Source organism: Alnus glutinosa, chromosome 7 (genome assembly GCF_958979055.1).
Source record: "Alnus glutinosa chromosome 7, dhAlnGlut1.1, whole genome shotgun sequence".
Taxonomy (NCBI): Eukaryota; Viridiplantae; Streptophyta; class Magnoliopsida; order Fagales; family Betulaceae; genus Alnus; species Alnus glutinosa.
The window spans coordinates 2,642,354-2,664,989 of record NC_084892.1 but is presented as its reverse complement, the minus strand read 5'-3'; the positions used below and the strand labels follow the sequence as shown (position 1 = coordinate 2,664,989).

At 33.6% G+C, this 22,636-nt stretch overlaps 4 protein-coding genes across 4 annotated transcripts; 3 read left to right on the top strand and 1 right to left on the bottom strand.

Annotated features, from left to right (window-relative positions):
* Positions 1-1,125: 1,125 nt before the first annotated feature.
* Positions 1,126-1,700, bottom strand: LOC133874393 (uncharacterized). Its single transcript, XM_062312295.1, has one exon. It carries the CDS (start codon positions 1,666-1,668, stop codon positions 1,342-1,344), a length of 327 nt encoding a protein of 108 aa, XP_062168279.1. The 5' UTR covers positions 1,669-1,700; the 3' UTR covers positions 1,126-1,341.
* Positions 1,701-9,421: 7,721 nt separating this feature from the next.
* On the top strand, positions 9,422-14,180 carry LOC133873479 (GDSL esterase/lipase At5g03610-like). The gene is made up of 5 exons (XM_062311178.1): positions 9,422-9,580; positions 9,684-9,908; positions 11,938-12,209; positions 13,312-13,618; positions 13,701-14,180. Exons 1-5 carry the CDS (start codon positions 9,472-9,474, stop codon positions 13,910-13,912), a joined length of 1,125 nt encoding a protein of 374 aa, XP_062167162.1. The 5' UTR covers positions 9,422-9,471; the 3' UTR covers positions 13,913-14,180.
* A 1,372-nt stretch (positions 14,181-15,552) lies between these two features.
* Positions 15,553-17,487, top strand: LOC133872325 (uncharacterized). The gene is made up of 2 exons (XM_062309812.1): positions 15,553-16,061; positions 17,350-17,487. Exon 1 carries the CDS (start codon positions 15,729-15,731, stop codon positions 16,020-16,022), a length of 294 nt encoding a protein of 97 aa, XP_062165796.1. The 5' UTR covers positions 15,553-15,728; the 3' UTR covers positions 16,023-16,061; positions 17,350-17,487.
* LOC133872324 (GDSL esterase/lipase At5g03610-like) lies at positions 17,049-21,439 on the top strand. Its single transcript, XM_062309811.1, has 5 exons — positions 17,049-17,247; positions 17,350-17,583; positions 17,789-18,057; positions 20,151-20,445; positions 21,143-21,439. The coding sequence occupies exons 1-5, from the start codon at positions 17,154-17,156 to the stop codon at positions 21,352-21,354; spliced, it is 1,104 nt and encodes a 367-aa protein (XP_062165795.1). The 5' UTR covers positions 17,049-17,153; the 3' UTR covers positions 21,355-21,439.
* The last annotated feature ends 1,197 nt before the right edge of the window (positions 21,440-22,636 follow it).

Here is a 22,636-nt window from a genome sequence, read left to right as displayed (position 1 = left end):
ACCTACTTTTATAATGGTTTTACCGCCATGATTCGTGTGAAACATTTCTTAACTGAGTTGGAGGATTCCATAAAAGGATTGGCCAAAACTAAAGAACCTAATACCATATGGTCATGTTTTATAAAGTCCAAGTGGGAGAATGTAATATTCCTTTTTTGTTGTGGCCTTTATATCACATTTACGGTGTTTGCTATGTTTATTATTTTTTAATAAACATATACGGTATTATGATTATTTCTATTAATTTAGATTACCGTAAATATGGAATCGGTATTATGGTTATTTCTATTAATTTAGATTACCGTAAATATGGAATCGGTTAATTGATTTTAAAAAATCAATTAACAATATTGTTTCCTTGATGGAAGGAAACAAATACGGTGTTTACCATTTTGAGGGTCCCTAACCTAGCCTATAAATAGAGTGCCTGTGTACACCATCAGTACAGCCATCAAGCAATAGGCATAGGTTAGAAGATCCCTCAAATAATCTTTTCTTGTTCTTCAGATGGATCGTGGAAAAGCTTGAGCAAATATGGCTAGAGGTAAGCCTGAATCCTGTCTTATTTGTTTTCCGCTGCGCATGTTAGGTTAAAGAAATAATTGTTATTTAATTATTTCTAACATTTGGTATCAAAGCAATATGTTTCTAACATTTTAAGCATATGAGAATGACATATTTTTTTTTATTAACGCTATTATAAAAACATGTGAAAAACACATGCTATTAAAACAACATGTATTTCTCATATGCTAAGAGACACATATCAATCTTAAATATGATTTGTATGAAATTTTTTACAAACTTATTTGTAGAAAATTTAATTTTTATCCAAGAGTACAAAAATTGAAGACATGCATGTGATGTTCATCACTTCATTGCCGTATATGTAGCAACATGCATGTTACATCTTGACGTTAACAATTCACTTTAATTTGGTCGAACGGCAAGAGCTGTCATTTTGGAATATGTGGACATGGAAATCCGATTAGCTTAAATTAACAGTTTAATCATGCATATGATAACAGTCTTGCCCTGTTTAATTACTATATTTTCACATTTATATAGTAATAAGTCTTGTATATAAATGATCCGAGAACAAACGAAGGAATTAATTAAGGAGAACATGACGTACCTTTCAATTACACACCAATAAATACAACAAAACTATCGTTACATTTTATCTATTGCATCTTTTTTTTGTCTCAAATCCGTAAATGACATATGTTTCTCCACCAATATTAATTACCACCGGCCCCAAGAGACAGGCAAGCCCATATGAATTCTAACTAAAAAATAACCTTAAATTAACTTAATTGCAAAGGAATGGAAGCTCACTAACTAGCTATTGTTGAAAGGGGTGATCCTGATAACGAGGCCGGGGAAAACATCGTCTGGGTCATGGATATGTGGATTCTCCTCAACAATAAATGGATCCCCACATTTTTCACTGATAGTTTGCAGCGTCTCTCCTTCCCGAACCACGTAAATTTCATCGCACGGCTTGTTGTTGACCATGTCTTTCTGCAGCATCCGAACCGCGAATTCGCTTTCACGACTTGATTCACAGCAGCTCAAAACCAGCATTACTGCCAAGAACAAAGCAGTGTAGCAAGAAATCCTCTCCGCCATTGCAATTGATGAAGATGATGAACAAACACACGCCATGTAAATCTGGTTAATTGCTGTTTTTGGATTTCTGCAGAAGGTTTTCTTGAACAGGATTATGGTACATGTAGAGGCTTTATAGTACGTCGTAGAGAAGGGTGTCTTTTATTTTGGTGGTTGGAGTGGGTGCAATTCTTGGCGGGAGTTGAAACGGTGCACTCAGTGAAGTAGGTATCTGTCATGGATTCAAGGAAGACTTCAAAAAGCAGAGGAGAAAGAGTTGTTTAACTGCTTTATTAAATGGGATATCTCATGGGTTTTGACTTTCTTCTTTTTATCTTTAAAGTCAGCTTCCTTCCCCAAAGAGCTTCTATATGCATGCATGTGTATGTCTTCTTACGACCGTGCAACCTAGCGTAGCCTAGGACTTATAGTTTTTGACCTCATTAATAAATTCTATACGAATTTGAGGGCTCTAATTCATTTAATCAAATAGGTTAAATTAGAGTTCAAGGCACGATCTGAACCCGACACATGATATAAAAACAGTCAATTTTGATATGACCCACCAACCTAACACGAACTCAATACAAAATTTATTTTTTAACATGAGCCAAAGCCGACACGCGAATACGAATTACCACTTTTAATAGACATGGACGGAATTATAATTTTTTATTTGATAGCCAAAGCATGAAGAAGGCAATGTGATTGAAATAGGTGAATTAGAGATCAGATCATTTCATGGTCTAAATTAAATTTTAGAGATTTTAATAATATATATTATCATATTTTTTAAGAAAATTTAAATAATATGACACAACGTATAATGCTAAATATAACAAAATCTAATTTAGACCAAAAATCCTCTCCATGGAGATGTTGGATTTGATCTAAGGTGATTGTACCAGATTTAGACAATAAAATAGGAAGAGTTGGGGTAACCATTGGGTTCGGATCGGATATTGCCACATTGTCATCACCCACCAGCAACCAAATCTGGGCTTCCATAGATTGGGCCATTGCAATCTTTTAGCCGTGTAAACTTCTATGGGTCCTGGGCCTGAACCCAATAAGACCAAAAAGAGTAAAAAGGCCCAAAAAAAAATTGTTGACTTTTAGTATATACGTCTATACAGGAAAAAAAAGAGAGTCAAAAATAGCAAAATTGTTCAAAATTCAACGAAGAAAAAAGGGCAAAATTATTGTCAATTGGGTGCGCACACTATTCACACTAGATTAGATAATAAAACAAAATCAAAACGAGTTGACTTTGAATACAATTTATTAACATTGACTTGTTTGATTGTCAAGTCTTTTATCATTTTAGGCTTGTTTCCTTTGTTCTCACTACAAAACACATGATCATTGACTTGATAATCCTTCTCATCCTTTAAAACGGACCATGATCAAGATCATCTCCTCTAAAGTGAAGTGAAATGAAAAAGGATTTAATTCATGATTTCAATTAAATTTTACAGATTTAATAGTGTATATGTTATTACACGATGAATATATTGTTACATTATTTAAAAAATTTAAATGACGTGACATCATGTAATTCATTAGTTGAAGCAAAACAAAATATTATTGTTAAAATATATATTCCCTTTAAAACTCCGGTCCCTAATATGGTGGTCAAGACTTTAGAAAACATGTGAAGCTTTGAATGTGAGTAGACATCGATTTTTCAATTCTTTTTCAACAATTGAATAAGTTAGAATATTAATTTAATGATTAAATTTATTATTTGTTATCAATTTAAACTTTTAGAATAATTGATAATTTAATATAATATTAGAAGAAATGTATTAAGTTTGAACCTTTTGTCCATTATTTGTCCCAATTTCAATTAGTAAGTGGTGATTTTAAAACAAACAAAATGCTATTTTTTTTTTTTTTTTTTTTTTTTGAAAATAATTTTCAATGGAAGACTATTAAATCTTATGGATCGTTTGAGTATGCGATATTTTTGTATTATATTTAAAATTGTAAATACCAAAAAAAAATTATTTTTTAAAATTATGTTTGAGTGGTTTAGAGAATCTGAAAAAAAGAAAAAAAAAAAAAAAAAAAGAGAATAAAATTTGAGTAAATTTTTAAATTTTTATTTTAAAAAAAATATAGTTAAAAAAAAAAAGTCTTACTCTCTTTTTCTAGTATTCCTAGTCTCACTCGCGACAAAGCTGATAATGGCTTACGATTGGAGAGCCTGACCTCTTAGGCCGTATTGCTGAGTTATGTCCAAGTCCAACATGGTACGTACCCAATAGAATAAGAGAAATACAATTTGGATATTGTATTGAGACTTGAAATCAGTGATTGGCTGTAATTGGCCCAAAATTCTACTTTGACTTACAAAAAGACGGATGAAAGAGAAATATGGAATAATTATTCTTTCGAGTAATGCTACACATCATCCTCTTGTCCACCTTTCATCCTCCCAAAATTGATGTGGCTCTTAAAATTACCATTGGATCAAAATTCAATAATGATCTATCATAATTTTAATGGTGATTTTAAGAGCCGCATCAAATTTGGGAGGACAAAAGGAGGACAAGGGGATGATATGTAGCATTACTCTATTCTTTCATGTAATTAACTGTCCAAATTATCTATAAAATAATCTATTTAGGGTAGGTAGACCATGCATCTTTTGTTATTAGAGATAGATGGGTCTAGCACTTATCCTCTTTTCTTTAGGCTAAGGGTGCGTTTATGATTGTAATTTCATAGACAATAAATGCGATTTTAAATCAAATATTTGGGTATCGAATATTTCGAATATGAATAATATTCTGAATTTGATCACGGATTTCAAGGCAATAAAAATGTGTTTGGATGTTGAATATAATTTTAGATTCTTTTGAATGTGTGTTTGGGTGTTGAATTTGGAAGATTGGAAAAAAGTGTTTTATAATAATATAAAGTGATTGAATTGTATGAAAAGTTGTGTATAATGATTGGTATGGTAAAAAATAATAATAAAAAATATATGATGGGTTTTAAAAAAGTGTTTTATAATAGTATAAAATGATTGGAAATGATTGAATTGTATGAAAAGTTGTGTATAATGATTGGTATGGTAAAAAATAATAATAAAAAATATATGATGGGTTTTAAAAAAGTGTTTTATAATAGTATAAAATGATTGGAAATGATTGAATTGTATGAAAAGTTGTGTATAATGATTGGTATGGTAAAAAATAATAATAATAAATATATGATGGGTTTATTCAAACTATTCAAACTTTATTCAAGTGATCCATGTGTTTTATTCAACTTGGATCCGGGTATGGGTTTTTGAATAAAAACCCGGTTCGAATATTGAATATTATTACGAACCAAACGCACCATATAATCGTTTGAGAACTGCGTTTTAAAAAATTGCGATTTGAAAACGCAGAAAATCTAATTTTTCAAATCGCAGGTAAGATGGTATTTTTTTGAAAGCATGGAATTTTAAAGGCTAAACTGCGATTTTACCAAACACTTAACTGCGTTTTTAAAAATCATTCTTTTCAAATCTCACATTTTAAAATCATTAGTTTAAATCGAAAACCCAAACGGATCCTAAGTGCAATTCGAACCGTCCATTGTAGGAAGAGAAATTATATTTCTACATCTCTTAGAGCATTCATAGCAAATCGTCTAAATTTTAATCTAAAATAGCTAACTAAAATCCACTTTATCTTGTTTACCTATTGGGTTTTAAAAGACATACTCTTTATTGACAAGTTCGCACCAATTGTTCTAGAAAATTGAACAACTCTCCATACTACACAAAAAACATAGAAATTCCACAGTGATGTTCTCTCACATCTTTCGGTCAACAAAACACACAAATAAAAACTTACAGAATCAACATCTTGAATCACCCAAAACACCCATATTCTGTCGTTGAAACCAACCGAATCACCCTCACCCAAAAATCAAAACCTCACACTCAAAATCACCCCATCTTTCCTCCCAATTTTGGCCATTCAGCCAATCCAAAAAACTCACCCACTAGAAATTTCCAACAATCAAAATCAACAACTCCTCCACCTTCGGTTGCCAGAAAATCAAAACCCCAACATCGTTGAACAACCACACAGAACCATCGAACCCCAAAAATCAAAACCCACCCAATGAAATTGAAAACAAAACTAACCATTTTTTGAACCGCAGTAGCTAAAAATTCCATTCCTTGGCAAATTTGAAACCAGACATAAGTCTTTGGCCTCCAAACCTAAGAACCTCTGACCCGTCAAAGCCAGCTCCATTGCGTGACCGTACCCGACTATAGCGGCGATCATCGACTTCTGGCACCGCTCAATCGAGATGACCGTGTCCTGTAGGAACTTGGCCTCCTGATGGAGTTTCTATCTAGTACGGCCTCGGTCGCTTCTAGAGAGTGACTTGTAGGGGATTGAGCCCAACATTGTGAGATCGATACCGGTGTAGAAGTGGGAGCTGACACCGGAGAGGCAATGACGTTGATGTCGGGGTTCTGGTGGAGGGTGTTGGCGAATTTGGAGAAGAAATCGGGGGAGAGAGCGTTGCATAGAGAGAGAGAGAGAGAGAGAGAGAGAGAGAGACGCATACACTGACGAGAGAAGAGAAATAAGAAAAGCCGAAAGAAACAATTAAAAATGAATGCATCCGTGAACAGTACAACTCCACATGTAGAGTTGTATTGTTCACAAATAGATAAGAAATCTATTATAGCTTTTGTTTATATAATCTAATGGAGTGGGTTTTTGAGGTTTTTATTATCTATTATAGCCTAAAGGTGAAAATAGATAATCCACTGTGAGTGCTAGCTCTTATACATCTCATTTTTAAATCTACCATTAGATTTATGGGACACACATTAGGTTCCACAAATTCAATAATGAATTTATAACTTAATAGTATGAATATGTATATAAGGTGAATAAAAAATGTAGGTGTATCATTTCTCTTGCTATAATTTTGGTCCATAACTATATTAGAATATGATTAGAATCCTTTATAATTATTTATTCGAATTTGTGAGAATTCGAGCACGTGATTGTTAGAGACCACTTATAAGATCCACCTGACAAAAAAAAAAAATTGGACTGCCCAACCACTTATCCAGTCATGTAGGTTCTATAAATAGTTTGTCACAAACACCTGTCTGAATTCTCTCAAATTCAAACAAATAATTATAGATAATACTTATTCGTTAGAATATGCTTTGTTACTTTGGTTTGCATTGCTCAAAGGAAATTTGATCTCCCACAACATTATGCCATTTACCAATTCTAGGCTTCTAGCCAACCGGCCGACTTGAATGACAAAAACTTTGGTTGATAACAATTTTTTTTGGTTGTTGTTTTTTAAAAAATAAAAAAATTAACAAATAATTTAAAATACAAGATATTCAAAACTTATTTTATTTTTATGTCAGAGAAAAAACACTTTTCAAAAAAAATAATCCTCTAAAATCATGAACAAACATAGCTTTGTTATGGCGTAAAAAGCTGACCCTTAACATCAGAAATTGATATGGTGTACACCGTTACACGTGCATAGCATATTCAGCATTAAATTTCAAAAGTAGCACGCTTTTGTTTTTGTTATTTTTTTGGAAAGAATAAAAAAAAAAAAGAAAAAAAAAAAACAGAAAAGAAAAAGAGAAGAAGAAGTAGCACGCTTTTGTTGATCGGTTAATAAATTAATAAGACACCAAATCTGATGTTAATGCTAACATAATATTTCTTCCTAACTTAATATGTCATCTATAATGATTTCTACAGTTTCTTAGAAATAATTTGACACTGAATTCTAAAATATTAAAACTAATATAATTAAAAAATCAATATCATTTTTGTTTTAATATATAATATATCTCATATCATTATCTAAATTATATACTTATGTACAAGTTATAATTTATCCCCAAATTTTCATCCCGGCCATTTATACTTAGGTTCCTTTTGTTTCGGCAAAAAAAATTGGATGTATCCCGTGTCAATAATTATAATTTACATATAGACAATTCCTTAATATCTTGTTCATTTGCAACAAAATATTTTCTTTGTGCGGCGGTAAAAAAAAACATGCCGCAACAAACAAGCGAAATTAAGTGGTTCGATCAAAACAAAATGAATTATTGTTTTGACTAAACAGTTATGGATGACGTGACAATTAATTCAAATTCAAATCGACTAATCCGGTATAATTTCCACATGCACAGGGGTCCATCTATGTTTCTACTTTATGAATATGAGATTTTATGGGCATTTATAATAATATCAAGTGTTATTTCTATTTTCGATGTTTAGTGTGACTGAAAATGATGGTCAAATCGAAAATGTTTTCAATTTATCTAAAAAAAAACTTCTTTAATTTTGAAAAACAATTTCTATTTTTAAATTTCGTAAACTATTTTTTAAGTTCGAATTTTTCATTCTCAAACCGTCAGAATTCATCAAACCACAGTCGTACCTATGCTAGATCACTATTGGAAGTTGCTGGCCATTTTTCATACAAGCCAAATTTGAAAAATAGTTTCGTCTCATTTTATGTTGAAATAAACATAACGTTAATATTTCATCATATGAATACTTGGTGAAAAAGAATTTTACATACGTTAGTCATGTATGTTGAAGTTTGCTCTTGATTTGAAGGAAAAAAGTTTTCAGCAACAAAATTTATGAATAAAAATTGCAGAGAGAGATTTCTTCTAACATGTCTACATGTCTATTATGCTTTTTTTTTTTTTTTTTTTTTTTTTTTTTTTTTTTTTTAACTTGAATAAGGAAAATGTTAGAAGGGTAGATTTTTCTCATTATTAATTATAATGAAAAAGAAAATGAAAGATCTTGTGAGAAAGCTACCGAACACAAGGTGGGTAACGACTCATTTAGTTAAAATATGTGCATGTAAATTGGCACATCTAGAGATTTTCAAAGCATTCAAACTTTGAAAGGAAGAGAAACTTAGTTGAATATCCAAAATAAAGGGAGAAAAATGCCAAGAGAGAAAAAGATGAGGTTGATTCACGGCTAGAATCACTAGAAGATCACCACCTTTAAGTTGAAAATTCACTACACCCGTAGAAGTTGCCAGCCAAGTAGTAAGGAAAGCAGCTGATTGAAGCTTCACTTATACGAACATTAACCACAGAGATCTTTTGAGTCATTGCAAGGATAACATCCCTAGAAAAGTTGATAATTATAACAGTTGCCACAACAAAATTGTCACATATGGTTACATCAAAAATAGCTTTAAGACAGGAGAAAGCCAAAGAGAAGGAAGAACAGCTAATTGCCAGGCCAAGCAATGAGGTACTGGATAGCGTAAACTGATTTGGCAAAATACCTTCATGTATCAATTTAATATTCCTCGATAGCAAGGTGAAATTGATGTAATACAATGAATCTTTATTTATAGCTGCATTAAGGACCCTTAATTATAAGATTATCTTAATTTCTCCTCCCTCTAAGAAAATTAAAATTCGATTCCTATTAGAGTCAACAAATAATTTCTTTATTTGAAATAAATTACCAAACACAATTTATTTTTTGAACTTAAACCTCCACACTAATGAAAGTGAAACATTATTTGAAGGGGAGCCCTTGAGAGTTGAGACTCTGTTAACCGTATGACTTCACACATTAATTAAAGCAAAACACTAAAACGTAACGTAAAAGGAGGTCTGTACATGCCTATGTGGCAGTGACTGTGACCCACATTCGGGCCCCACATGCTCATTTGACGGGACACACGTGTCTCAAGAACGCAGCAGTCCAGTGTCCATTAGACCTTTGGTAAGGGTAGGTGACCGATGGGCAAGCTTTTGCTTCACACTTGGTATATATATGAAGAATTAGTTCGCCAAATATCTCCTCCATGCCAAGTTTTGCTTTTGTGCAAATTCCCTTGTCTTTTTACCTAATAATGGACACACAGAAGCTCCTCTGCTCTCTCCTCTGCTGCTTCCTCTTCTCCCTTCTCTCAGGTTTCTTACGCTACAAGTCTGCTTCTCTCTCACACATCTCTCTTCAAAATCCAACACTTGTCGCTGATCTTTGTCTATGTATGCGTGTGTGATTTCTTTACAGGGCAACAACTGGTGCAAGGAGGCCACCACCACCACCACCACCACCACACCCATCATCACCTCTTTAATTTTCGCCCCACAAAGCTCTTTGTCTTTGGGGATTCGTATGCTGACACAGGCAACAGGAAATCCGGAGCCAACTCTTGGAAGTACCCCTATGGCATCACCTTCCCCGGAAAACCAGCCGGTCGTTTCTCCGATGGCCGTGTTCTCACCGACTACGTTGGTGCGTCCCTCTCTCTCTCTCTCTCTCTCTCTCTCTCTCTCTCTGTGCTTTTCTTTTGTTGTTATTATTATCTTTATCATACTTTTTGGTACAAATATAATGGCAGGCTTTAGTTTGTGTGTGATTTTTATCAAAGGTGGGTTCCTCTTCTCCGCTAGCTTCCACACTTCACCTCTTATTATATTATATTACACCAATCTATGCACTTCTCCCTTTCAACTGTTGATATTGCATTATTGGGTCAACTTTTTTTCGCTTTCTTTGTATCTTGTCAGATCCACATCATATCTTTTTGCTGCAAACGTTCTCACTTTCTCACGTGATATGAAGCTCTGTACATTATTTCAGTGCTTGGTCACACTGTTTTTGAGCTTTTCTTGTCGGAAACTCCTTTTCCCCACCACTAATTCTCTTGATTCTTCTTTTTCAAGTTGAACTGGCTCACTTTGTTTCCTTCCTTCTGTCATGATAATGTCGATTAGCCTATGCTGACCCACAAACGTAAATTTCCACTTTTCAACAAATCTGCACTTTAATCTTGTTTCATTAAAAAAATTCCTTAGAAAATGATATGCACTTAAACAATAGCTGAATGTGGATCAGTACTATGATTAAAAACGACATAAGGTGGCATCTTTATTTACCGGTCATTATTAAAGCAAATTCCACGGTCCCTCTTTTTCTTTTTTATAATTACTTTACTTTCAACTTCTATATAATCCTAATATTACTTTTGCAAAACCTAACGTTATGTAGTAAATTGTTATATTATTGTTATGTAATTTAATAATGTGGTAGTAAAAATTAGTAGTTGAAAAATTGGCACTTGTAACAAGAAAAAAAAATAAAGTAAGAATTAATTTTTACTGTCATGTCATCTTAATTATATAAATTTTATAATGATTTATTAAATAACATTAAATCAATATTTATTAAAAAAAGTGATAAATTTAAATTATTATTTTAACACTATTTCTCATATGTGGACGAGACAATACATAGATTATTTTAATTGGATTAGGTGATGGACATCGACTTTAATATCATGTTAATTCATTATTTATTTTCAAAGTTTAATCTAGTAAGTGTCAAAATTTTAATTATTTTAATTAATATTTTAAGAAGTTATATTTTCAATAATTTTAGAACAGATTGATCATTAGACCTCCTCCTCATAATATCAGGGGAATTTAGGTCGTTGAATTAATAACTTAATTAAGTGCGTAAGGTTTGTTTGCCTCTTAAGAAGAAGAAAAGGAAAATTAATTAAGCATGACACTGATTGATAAATGTTGTTTATTTTGCTTCAGCAACTCAATAACCGCCCTTAATTAATTATAATGATCCGAACACCTCGATCTTGAGAACAACGTTCTTGTAGTGACACGTTGTACAAGTAAATTATTGCATCATTTGACTACATCTTTTGGCAGTACGTAGTGGATACAGTGCTTCAATGCTTCTTCAGTAGCACATAATTATAATAGGTATTTCAATGAAAAGTATTGCTAAAAACTATATCCCCATTCTACGTGGCAATGCTCATCTGCTTTTAAATTCAGACTTTGTTTAGAAAATAAAATATAAAAAATCGATGATTAATACTGCTTTTAAATTCAGACTTTGTTTAGAAAATAAAATATAAAAAATCGATGATCAATAGGTATTATCACGTTAGCCCAATAAAATAGATATAATTTTTAGTAATCCTCTTCATCGAAAGTTTTACGTGCTTCAAATCTATTATGTAGAATAGTGTTAATTTTTTTTTTATTTTTTTTTAAAAAGAAAATTCGGGCTGATGTAAGTATTACTACACCCTTGACATGTCAGAATATACAATAGGATATTTACGTGGTATATAATTTTTTTTTCTTTCTAAAAATTATTAATTTGGAGGGCACGATGGCCGGCGTCAGTGCAGTAGGATGAGATCGAGGGTAGGTTTCAAACTTTTCAGATACTATTTGACCATTTGAATGAGACAATTTCTGATGTTGTCTTTAATTGATTGTACGCATAAATGCAGCAAAGACCGTGGGGCTCAAGTCTCCAATTCCGTACAAATGGAAGCAACTCGGGGGGAAATACTTGAAAAATGGGATGAACTTTGCATACGGAGGCACAGGAGTATTCAATACGTTAGTCCCAGGCCCAAACATGACCACCCAGATCGATTTCTTCCAGGATCTCGTCAAAGACAACGTGTTTACTGCTACAGATCTACAGTCCTCTGTGGCCCTCCTCTCCCTTGCTGGTAATGATTACTCTGTTTACGCTGCAAGCAGTGGGTCTACTCAGGTGAGACCTTTACGCTTACATTCATATTGATCATAATAATAATGTGATTGATTACACCAATTTTTGATGAATTAACATGTTAAATTATGGCTTATTTTAAGAATTTAAGTTTGATAAAAAATGATTTATTTAATTAAATAAATTAAGTGAGGTCATATTCATGGCTGTCTTATTTTATTATTATTATTATTATTATTTTTTTATAAATAATAAATTAGTTTTATTAAAAGCGTAAGGTATACAAGAGGAAACATATAATTACAAAGAGAAAGACCAAAAAAAAAAAAAATCGCCAAAAGGACACAAAAGCTATCATGTTTGCCTTCTTCTTGAATCCATGTCCCCACAAGGTATAAAGCCGACGCACTATAATGAGGTCCGAATGCTTTATGGCCCCTCTAATAACTAGAGAAATGGAGTTTTTGTCACATTTTGTATATTTTTTGTACATCACTTTTTTAAATTAATTATTAAATTGGAGACCTTGCCCTTTTTGACTTCCATGATTACTAATCTGTGCTGTTATTAGTTTTAGTTTCATTATTTTTCTGTTGATTTCAACTGAATCAGGGATTATTCATTTTATGATTTAGTTTAGATTTTACATATCTAATGTTGTATATGTTGGCACGTTATTTAAATGATACGTACATCGTTAAATGCAATAAAATAAAAACTTGACCGTAAAACGAATCTTTTTCAGAACGGAACTACCCTTTACTTTTACTTTTTTTTTTTTTAGTATTATTATTATTATTTTTAATTTTGTCCCCCATCAAAAATTCTAGTTCCGCCTTGCACCTCATCCATTATCTTTGATGTGATTTAGAGCTACTCTTTAAGAGTTATAACATAGCATCAATAACAAGAACGAGTGTCAAGTTGGGCCGTTTCCCATTCTGTGTATGGAAGCATATTCACTTTGTGACATTTTCTTTCCTCTGTTCGTTTAAGGAGTGGCAACGATATTGCTACTAATCTCTTAAAGAGTACAGAGTAGTATCTCATCTTTTCTTTTCCTTAATTCTTGGTTGTAGTTTCTTTGATAATGATTAATTAAGAAGTTTTATGCCTGAACTTCTCCCGAATCCATCTGCTGTAGAGCTTGCAATCGTTCATTACCGCAGTGGTGAATCAAATTACTGTAAACTTGAAACGCATTCATGGGTTGGGAATTAAAAAAGCAGCAGTGACATCTCTACAGCCTTTAGGATGTCTCCCTCAGAGCACGGCCATGTCGTCATTCCGACAATGCAATGGAACTCAAAACTCTTTCGTGAATTTCCACAACCTCTTGTTGAAACAAGCCGTGGCTCAGTTGAACAACGAGACCAAGGATAATCATGTCGTCATTCTCGATCTTTATGCCTCCTTCATGTCTGTATTCACGAAGAAAGGAGACCACCCAGGTGATTATACATTTACCTTCATTTCTCAAACAAATCGACTTTTAGTCTTCTACTGATGGAGCGATATCTTCATTTCGTGCAGGAAGTACAAGGTTTGAGAACCCATTGAAGCCATGTTGTATGGGTGTAAGCAGAGAATATTTCTGTGGAAGTGAGGATGAGAGTACTGGGGCCAAGAAATATACAATCTGTGATGACCCTGAATCGGCATTCTTTTGGGACACGGTGCATCCTACGCAGGAGGGATGGCGTGCTGTGTATTCAGCTTTGCAACCCACTCTTGAACAGCTTTAAAGGAGGTTTTTTTTTTTTTTTTAGGATGAATAACTTTAATGGAGTTATCGAAAAGAAGGGGGAAAGAAAATTTGGCGTTACTTGTTTGGTTTTGTTGTACTATGGTTTGGGGTTTGGTCATATGTAAGTTGTGTAACTACGTAAGAATGAATGGTTTTGTTCTGGGAAGGCTCTCCTCTCCTCTGTTTTTGGCATGCTATTATGGTAGGATGCCGGTGTATATTGGCCCGTTTGAAATTCACGTTTCCTCCTCCCCCCATTTTCTCTCTGACTTTCGTATTGTGCTTATCCTGCGGACAGGCTTTTGGCAGCACGCTGAAAAAAAATCAAGCACGTTGAAAAAAAATCAAGACTAAACGTATTTTACAAGATAACAAGGAAATTTCACTTCACGAGTAACTTGCAAATAATGAAGGGGTATGGACCTTTTGTTTTGTCACCCCTTGAAGGTTGGAGGGTGCCTCTAGCCTCTGCCCCTTTTTATGGGTTTATTTTTTTAATAGAAGGTTGATGCCACTTAATTAGTTTTAGCAGGAAAGAATAAATTAAAAAATGTAAGAAACCTACAAAATTAAAAAGCAATTTCAAAAAAAAAAAAAAGAGAAACTTTTTACAAACCATATATAAAAATGACACGCGTTCTTTAAACATAAAAGAAGCACACAAGTTTTTTTTATTAATGTTATTAAAAAAGTATGAAAAAAGTATATGCTATTTAAATAATATGTATTTTTTATATGCCAAAAAAATATGTGTTAATCTTATACAAGAATTGTAAGGAGTTTTTTACAAGAAATAAAATGAAATTGTGCTAAAACTTGAGATATTATGGAGATGGAAAACAGGGAAGGGCATGACGACGAAACCATGGGCATATGCGCCTCATTGCGTTCCTCAATATGTTTATGATGGAATATTGGAGTGCCTTTGTGACTTTGTCGACAATGAGAGTGCACATAGTAGACCTTTCCGATATAGGCCTCCCCCAATCGCTAACGGGTCCATTTTCTAAGCCAGGTCCACTGGCAACAAAACCAATAAGCCGACGGAATTAATGTTCAAATGGGAAAAAGGAGATTTACAAGGCAAGTCGTTCACACTAAAAATTTTAGAAAAATTTTTCATTATGATATTAAAATTAATTCAGATATCTATGTTGTTGACTTAATTTACAAATTGCTTTCTGGAGTTAATTTCTGTTTAAAAATTTTAAGTGACATGTCAGTACCATTAAGATGGTGATACATGTCAATTATAATAAAAATACAAACAAATGAAATGCATCTACTCCAGCCACCTTGGGTGCCGCCCTCATTGGCTGCTACGTACAAATGCAATTAATAAAAATACGATATAAATGCATATATTTAAAAATAATACTCATATTTTACAAATACAAATATTACAAATAGCTGAATTCGCATCCACAGCTGCACTCCTAGTTGAAACATGCGCAATAAAGCAAGCCTTATTAAAAAGAAAAAAGAAAGAAGTCAAGCCCAATATGAATGGTGCTCAGAAAATAAAAAACACAGAAACAAACGAATCCAAGAGTCCAAGACCCAATCCCATTTGATAACGCTTTTTATATATATATATATATATATCGTCTCGTTTTTAACTCTTCCCTGAGTGGCTTAGTCCCTGACAGATACCTACCACACTGAGTGCACCATTTCAACTCCCGCCAAGAATTGCATCCCCTCCAACAACCAAAAGAAAGGAACCCCTTCTCTAATCTAAATCCTCTTCAAGAGAAGCTTTACAAGCCCAAAAGGAAGAAGCAAATTTGTACCACAAAATTGGCCATGGTGTGATGGTGTGTCTTCGTTCATCAACTGCAATGGCCGGGAGGATTTCTCGGTACACTGCTTTGTTCTTGGCAGTATTGCTGGTTTTGAGCTCTACTTGTGAAGGTGTTCGGATGGCGCTGAAGAATATGAACAAGCCGTGCGATGAAATTTACGTTGTTCGTGAAGGAGAGACGCTGCAAACTATCAGTGAAAAATGTGGGGATCCATATATTGTTGAAGAGAACCCACATATCCATGACCCAGACGATGTTTTCCCTGGCCTCGTTATCCAGATTACTCCTTTCAAAAATCGCTAGTCATGAGCTTCCATTCCTTTGCATCATTGCACGTTTGAGGTTCGGGCTGATCTGTCTCTTGTGGTTGTAATTTGTCTCTGAAAAAATCCATGTGAATAATGGTTGACACCCATGGGATCTCTATGTAAAAAATTAAGATGTTTGTTGGGTTGGGGGGATTCGGGGGGAAAAGACTTGCATATATTCTTCATACTTCTCTACTCCTAATATACTTATATAGCCAACACGTGAAAATTTAATCTATATTAATAAAAAAATGGGTCTTTTCCATCATCTTTAGTCTTTACCATAGGGGAGAAGAGAGTTACGTATAATTGTCTTAATTTCTTTCTATATATTTTGTCATCATCCGTCAATCTTTAAAATGCAGTGGCACGTCCTACGGAAAAATTGAGAAATTGTGAGGTCCACCTATTTTGTGCAAGTGGGTGCGATTCGAGCAATCCATAGAAAGCGAGTTGTGGAGCTTACTTGCTCGAGACAACTTGAGGTGTATGACTCATCTGTTTAGGACATGTGTACCTTACAGCATCTTTTGGGGGACTAGCTAAGTCCTCCAATCGTAGAGACCTAATTATCAAAATTATAAATTTGCAAACTAATGAACCGACCTTAGATAATCATCAAATTCGTACAATCGGATTGCTTCTACACGTGACCTTTTGGTAAGAGTTTGGGAATTATTTCATTCGTTTATAATTAAAATAACATTTTTAATTGTATTTTTACGACCTTTACCATAAGCCTTTTAACCAAAAACCATAATCTAAAGCCAAGGATATAATAGACTTTTCCCCAACAACTTGCATGATTGAAGCTTGAACACTAACACATCCGGATATTTGATGATGTCTTGCTTGAAATTCGCCTCGGCCACTTTCTCTCTTCAGAGCTTTAGGGCATGTTTGGTATATCAAATAAACTTCTACAATAGAATAGTTTATTCGTATTCATTCCTTTGTTTGTCTTGTTCACCGCATCATTCTGCAGATGTTTTGCGTTTTTTTTAGTATACCATATATACTATCTCAATCATTTTCTAAGTACAAAATGACTCTGACCCCACTGAATGCCCGACATAAATATAAAAGGGGGGTTATATATAGACGTTAATCCTGCTCGCTTTGTGCAATGCTTGACACAAGGTTTCTCTTCTTAGCTATAATGGACACACAAAAGCTTCTCTACTCTGTTCTCTGCTACTTCCTCTTGTCCCTTCTCTCAGGTTTCTAACACAATAAGTGTACTTCTATCACATTTGCAGTAAAAACTGAACACTTGTCGATAATCTTTATCTATATATGTGTTTTTGTGTGACTCCTTACAGGGCAACAAGTGGTGCAAGGACACTTAGCTCATCATCACCACCACCACCACCACCACCACAGCCTCCATCGTCAGGTTTCTAACACATCAAAGCTCTTTGTCTTTGGGGATTCATATGCTGAAACAGGCAACACCGCGAAATCTTCGTCCTCTTGGAAAGATCCCTACGGTATCACCTTTCCCAGTAAACCAGCAGGTCGTTTCTCCGATGGCCGTGTCCTGACCGATTACGTTGGTCTAAACCTCTCTCTCTCTCTAGTAATGGGCATGATTTAGTTTGTGTAATTTTTGTTTATCAATGGTGGGTTCTTCTTCTCTGCTAGCTTGCCACTTTTCCTGATCTTATATATATATAGCAATGGTCAGCATCTATTTGCAGTATACGTTCTTACTCTAGGTATTTCTGATATTGTGTTTAACTATATTATGCATGCACGCAGCTAAATCCATGGGAATTAGATCTCCAATTCCATATAGATGGAGGAAATTTGGGATCCCATTGCTGAAATACGGAATGAACTTTGCTTATGGAGGCATGGGTGTTTTTGAGACCCTGAACTCGGGCCCAAACATGACGACCCAGATCGATTTCTTCCAGAATCTCATCACAGACAACGTGTTTAACATAAGTGACATCCAGTCCTCTGTGACCCTCGTCACCCTCTCTGGCAATGACTACTATGCTTACATTGTCAATCATGGCACTGAGGTTAGACTCTATTATATTATACCTTTTGCTACAAGTTTTAATAAATTGATCTCGCAATTTACAATATAACTTTTATTACGAATTTTTTATAAACTGACGTGAGAATCGCCCTAGATTAATTATTTTTTTACTATATATACATTAAGATAGTGTTAGGCAAGATTGTAAAAGGTTGCAGTCATTTTCCAAATCTTTTTACCACATATTCTAGGCCAATAAACTGCTCGGATATGTACGTCTCTCCTGCAAAGTTTGGTACTAGACTTGTCAAGCAGTTGGTTTTCTCTTGTATGGCAAGAAATTATACTTCAAATGAATAAACATTGGTCTGATATGATAAAGTTTTAAAATTATTTAATTTGAAATTTAAAGAAATTTACTCAATAAAATATTTAGAAATTATATTAAAAAAAACATCTTTATATTCCATCCACGAGTGCTTGACCAGATCAAACGACAAAAGTCTTAGGTACGAAATTTTGGCGTTTCAACAAGTGGGGACGATTGTTTGGTTTCTATTAAAGTTATGTTTGGCATGTGCGCCTCTTGTCTCTCTTTGGCTCGATGTGTGCATGTCACTGCAAAAGCATATACCCCCGCAGACGAACGAGCTGACGTGACCTAATGATTTATAATCATTCATGGGACCACAGTCTTTGTAACTTGTCGATCACTCCGAGGAACGATAGAAGTCTCGTTTATGCCTTTTTTGTGCCCTTAAAAAAATAATATAGCTTTTAAAATTAATATTTGATCAAAATATTTATTATATATAAATTAAATTGTAGTTTTAAAAGTCACATAATTTTTTAAAAGACACAAGAGAACCACAAAAAGGACAATATTACTCCTTTTCACTAGCTAGCCCTCACATCATCCCATAAAAGAACAAAGAAAAAAAGAAAAAGAGAGAAAGATAAAAGAATTAGGAGTTTACATATATATGAGTTATGACTATTGTTTTCTTACATATGATCCATTCGGTGTATATACGATTAGAAACATCATTAATCTCGATTTTATTTTAACCATTTTAACTAAAATGGTTAAAATAAAATGGTTAATCTCTCCGTGAATATTCGGGGTATATTTACGTAATGTTAACCATTTTAACTAATTAAAAAGATTTTATTTTACTTACTAACTTTTTCAATACAAACTCCAATAGATTATCGTATTACATTTTTTATTTTATTTAAATATTGTTTTTGTTATTATTTTATTAAACCACCTAGAGAAAGAAGAGACAGAAATAATTGTACCAAAAAGATAGAGAAAATACAGATATGATTAAACAAAGAACACATAAGCTACAATGTTTGTCTAATTAAAGAGAAATAATGCTATGCACACTCTCATCCTCACATTCCCAAATATCAACTCTCTGGCATGGCACTAAAAAACACTATTAGATTTTAGATGGTTCACTATTAAATTTTGAATTCAATGATGATTTTTAATGCTACGACGTCAAAAAATGTGCACTTGAGAGTGTATGCAGCATTTCTCTTGTCTAAAAGTACCTTTTAAAAAAGTAAAATACGTGTTTTCGATAACGAGAAGACAAGTAGATGGACATGATTTTTGACTCATATATTAGCTAAATTTACAAAGTATAGAGGTTTTAGAGCATCTGCCGGAGATGCATGCTCGATCTTATAGATCAGAGTATTATCTCATCATTTCATTTTTCTTCCTAGTTAAAGCTTATTTTATGGTGGATACTGTTAGAGGTACTACAACTTTTATTATAAGTCTCTTACAAACTAATGTGGTAGTCCACAAACGTGACACTTACTACATCTGCCACTAAGCAATTAAATTTAATTGTGCAAGGTTGATGTAATAGTGTCACGTAAATTATCAAGCCAGTTTGTAAGTTTACGTGACATTTATTATGCCAGTTACTAAACAATTCAATTCCATTGTGAATGATGTGGTAGTGCCACATAGATTGTTACGTCAATTTGTAAGGAAATTAATTATAGCACCCAAAGTATTTTTTTTTTCTTTATTAAAAGGCATGATTAAGACAATTATGCAGACACTAAACGTAATTGGCCTGGGGATTGATCATCGATCTATTAATGTAGGGAATTCAATCTTTCATTCCAAAAGTGGTGAAACAACTTAGTGTAAACTTGAAACGCATTCATGGGTTGGGACTGAAAAAGGTAGCAGTGGCAGGCTTACAGCCTTTAGGATGTCTCCCTCGGAGCACGGCCACATCCTCATTCCGACAATGCAATGGAACCGTAAACTCGCTTGTGAATTTCCACAACCTCTTGTTGAAACAAGCCGTGGCTCAGTTGAATAACGAAACCAAGGACTCGACTTTCGTCATTCTTGATCTCTATGCCTCCTTCACGTCCGTAATCGACAACAAAGGTGATTCTACGTACATTTCCTTTAATTTTTATGCATTCGATCTTGTTAATTTAAGATATATTGCTTTCTTTTTTGGAACATCGAGATTTTGTGTTAATTAGATTACATCCATGCATGTTTAGGTTGCAAGCTTAATCTTTCATGTTTTTTCAAGGGTTTTGATTGATCAAGAGTTTAATCTTTTCAACATAAAGTTTTTCTCTGGTCTACTAAGCTGACATCTATCCTTAAACATGTGTTTCTCACTTATAATTTTTGTTAAATTATTTCATTAAAATAAGTTTTCTCTCCTATTTGAAATTTTCATTAGAAGAACTTTTTGTGCTAAAATAAGGGATTAATTGTCTTTCACTAAGTTTAAATAGGATTTTGGGTAGACACAGAATCTAATGCATTTTTGTAAAAAAAGCCTCTTGTTCAACATTCATTTTAACAGTCATAAAACTCATTTTCTAATTCTATAAAAGGATGACATATTTCAAAATTTCGAAAAATGATTTTCTTCTCATTGATCTTCTGTTGTAAAGTTACATATTTCTTGTTTAAGATAATGTTCAAAATTTGCAATTTGTACGATATATTATATCCCGATAACAAAAGCGTCGAGTTTTCTTCGCAAAACTTATTATACAAGCGGGAAGTAGAAATTGCCGAGTTTCCTTTGCTAATAGAGTAGTGTCTTCATAATTTTGTGCAGGAAGTAGAAAGTTTGAGAACCCATTGAAGCCTTGTTGTTTTGGCATAAGCAGCAATTATAGCTGTGGGAGTGTAGATGAGAGTGGGGCCAAAAAATATACACTTTGTGAGGACCCTGAATCAGCACTCTTCTGGGACAATGTGCACCCTACGCAGGTGGGATGGAGTGCTGTGTATTTAGCTCTGCAGGCCACTCTTCAACAACTTTTCTAGGGTTGTTTGTTTCATTCGTTTGTTAAGCAATTCTGCTTTTGTTGCGACTCTTAAGATAATCTAGAGAATATAAAACTTGAACTGATTTCTGTATCTTCAATATCATGAAAATAAGGTAAATATGATAATATTTTTGAATATATTCTAATCGCAACAATGAAATAATATAAGGGTGTGTTTGGGATTGCGATTTCGCAGATTATAAGTGCGATTTTAAACCAAATCGCAGAATATAAATCGTTTGGGAACTGCATTTTTAAAAATTGCGATTTGAAAACGCAGAAAATCTGCTTTTTCAAATTGCAGGTAAGATGACGCTTTTTTGAAAACGCAGAATTTTAAAGGCTAATTTGCGATTTTAAAGGTTAAACTGCGATTTTGCTAAATGCTTAACTGCGTTCTTAAAAATCACTTTTTTCAAATTGCACATTTTAAAATCATTATTTTAAATCGCACTTTTTGAAGTCACAAACCCAAATAGACTCTAAGTTGTTTTGTTTTGTTTTTAATACCATGCACGACTCGTTCATCTTCCTATGTTTGGCCACGGGGGAGCTTGGCGTGGGGTTTAAGACTTTTAAGAGTAGCTCGACGCGATTTGCTTTTCTTGGATGAAGCCCATGGGCGGAGACTTGGGCTAATTGGCTTGCTTTTGGGCTAAAAAGACCCAAAAGATATTGAGTTGGGCTTATGGTTTTAGTTGTTACCAAAGTCGCCTGAGAGACCATTCATGGGCCTTTGGCCAAGTAGCAAATTAAAAAAATGCAAGAAACCTAAACTTAAAATGCAATTTAAAAAAAAAGGACATAAATATTTTACAAACTAGTTTGTAGAAATTTTTTTACAATCTACATATAAAAGGACACGTGTCTTTTAAACATAGAAAAAGTACATATTTTTTTTATTAATATTATTAAAAAAGTATGTAAGAAGTACATGTTATTTAAATAACATGTGTTTCTCACATGTCAAGAGACACAGGTCAATCTTATTTGTAGATTGTAAAAAATTTCTTAAAAATCAATTTTAAAAAAATTTCTGTCCCAAAAAAAAAAAATCAAGAAATAAAATGAAATTGTACTAAAACCCGAGATATTATGGAGATGGAAAACAGGGAAGGGCGTTAGGATGAAACCATGGGAATATGCGCCTCATTGCGTTCCTCAATATGTTTATGGTGGAATATTAGAATGCCTTTGTGGCTTTGTCGACAATGAAAGTGCACATAGTAGACCTTTCCGAGATAGGCCTCCCCCCAGTCGCTAACGGGCCCATTATCGAA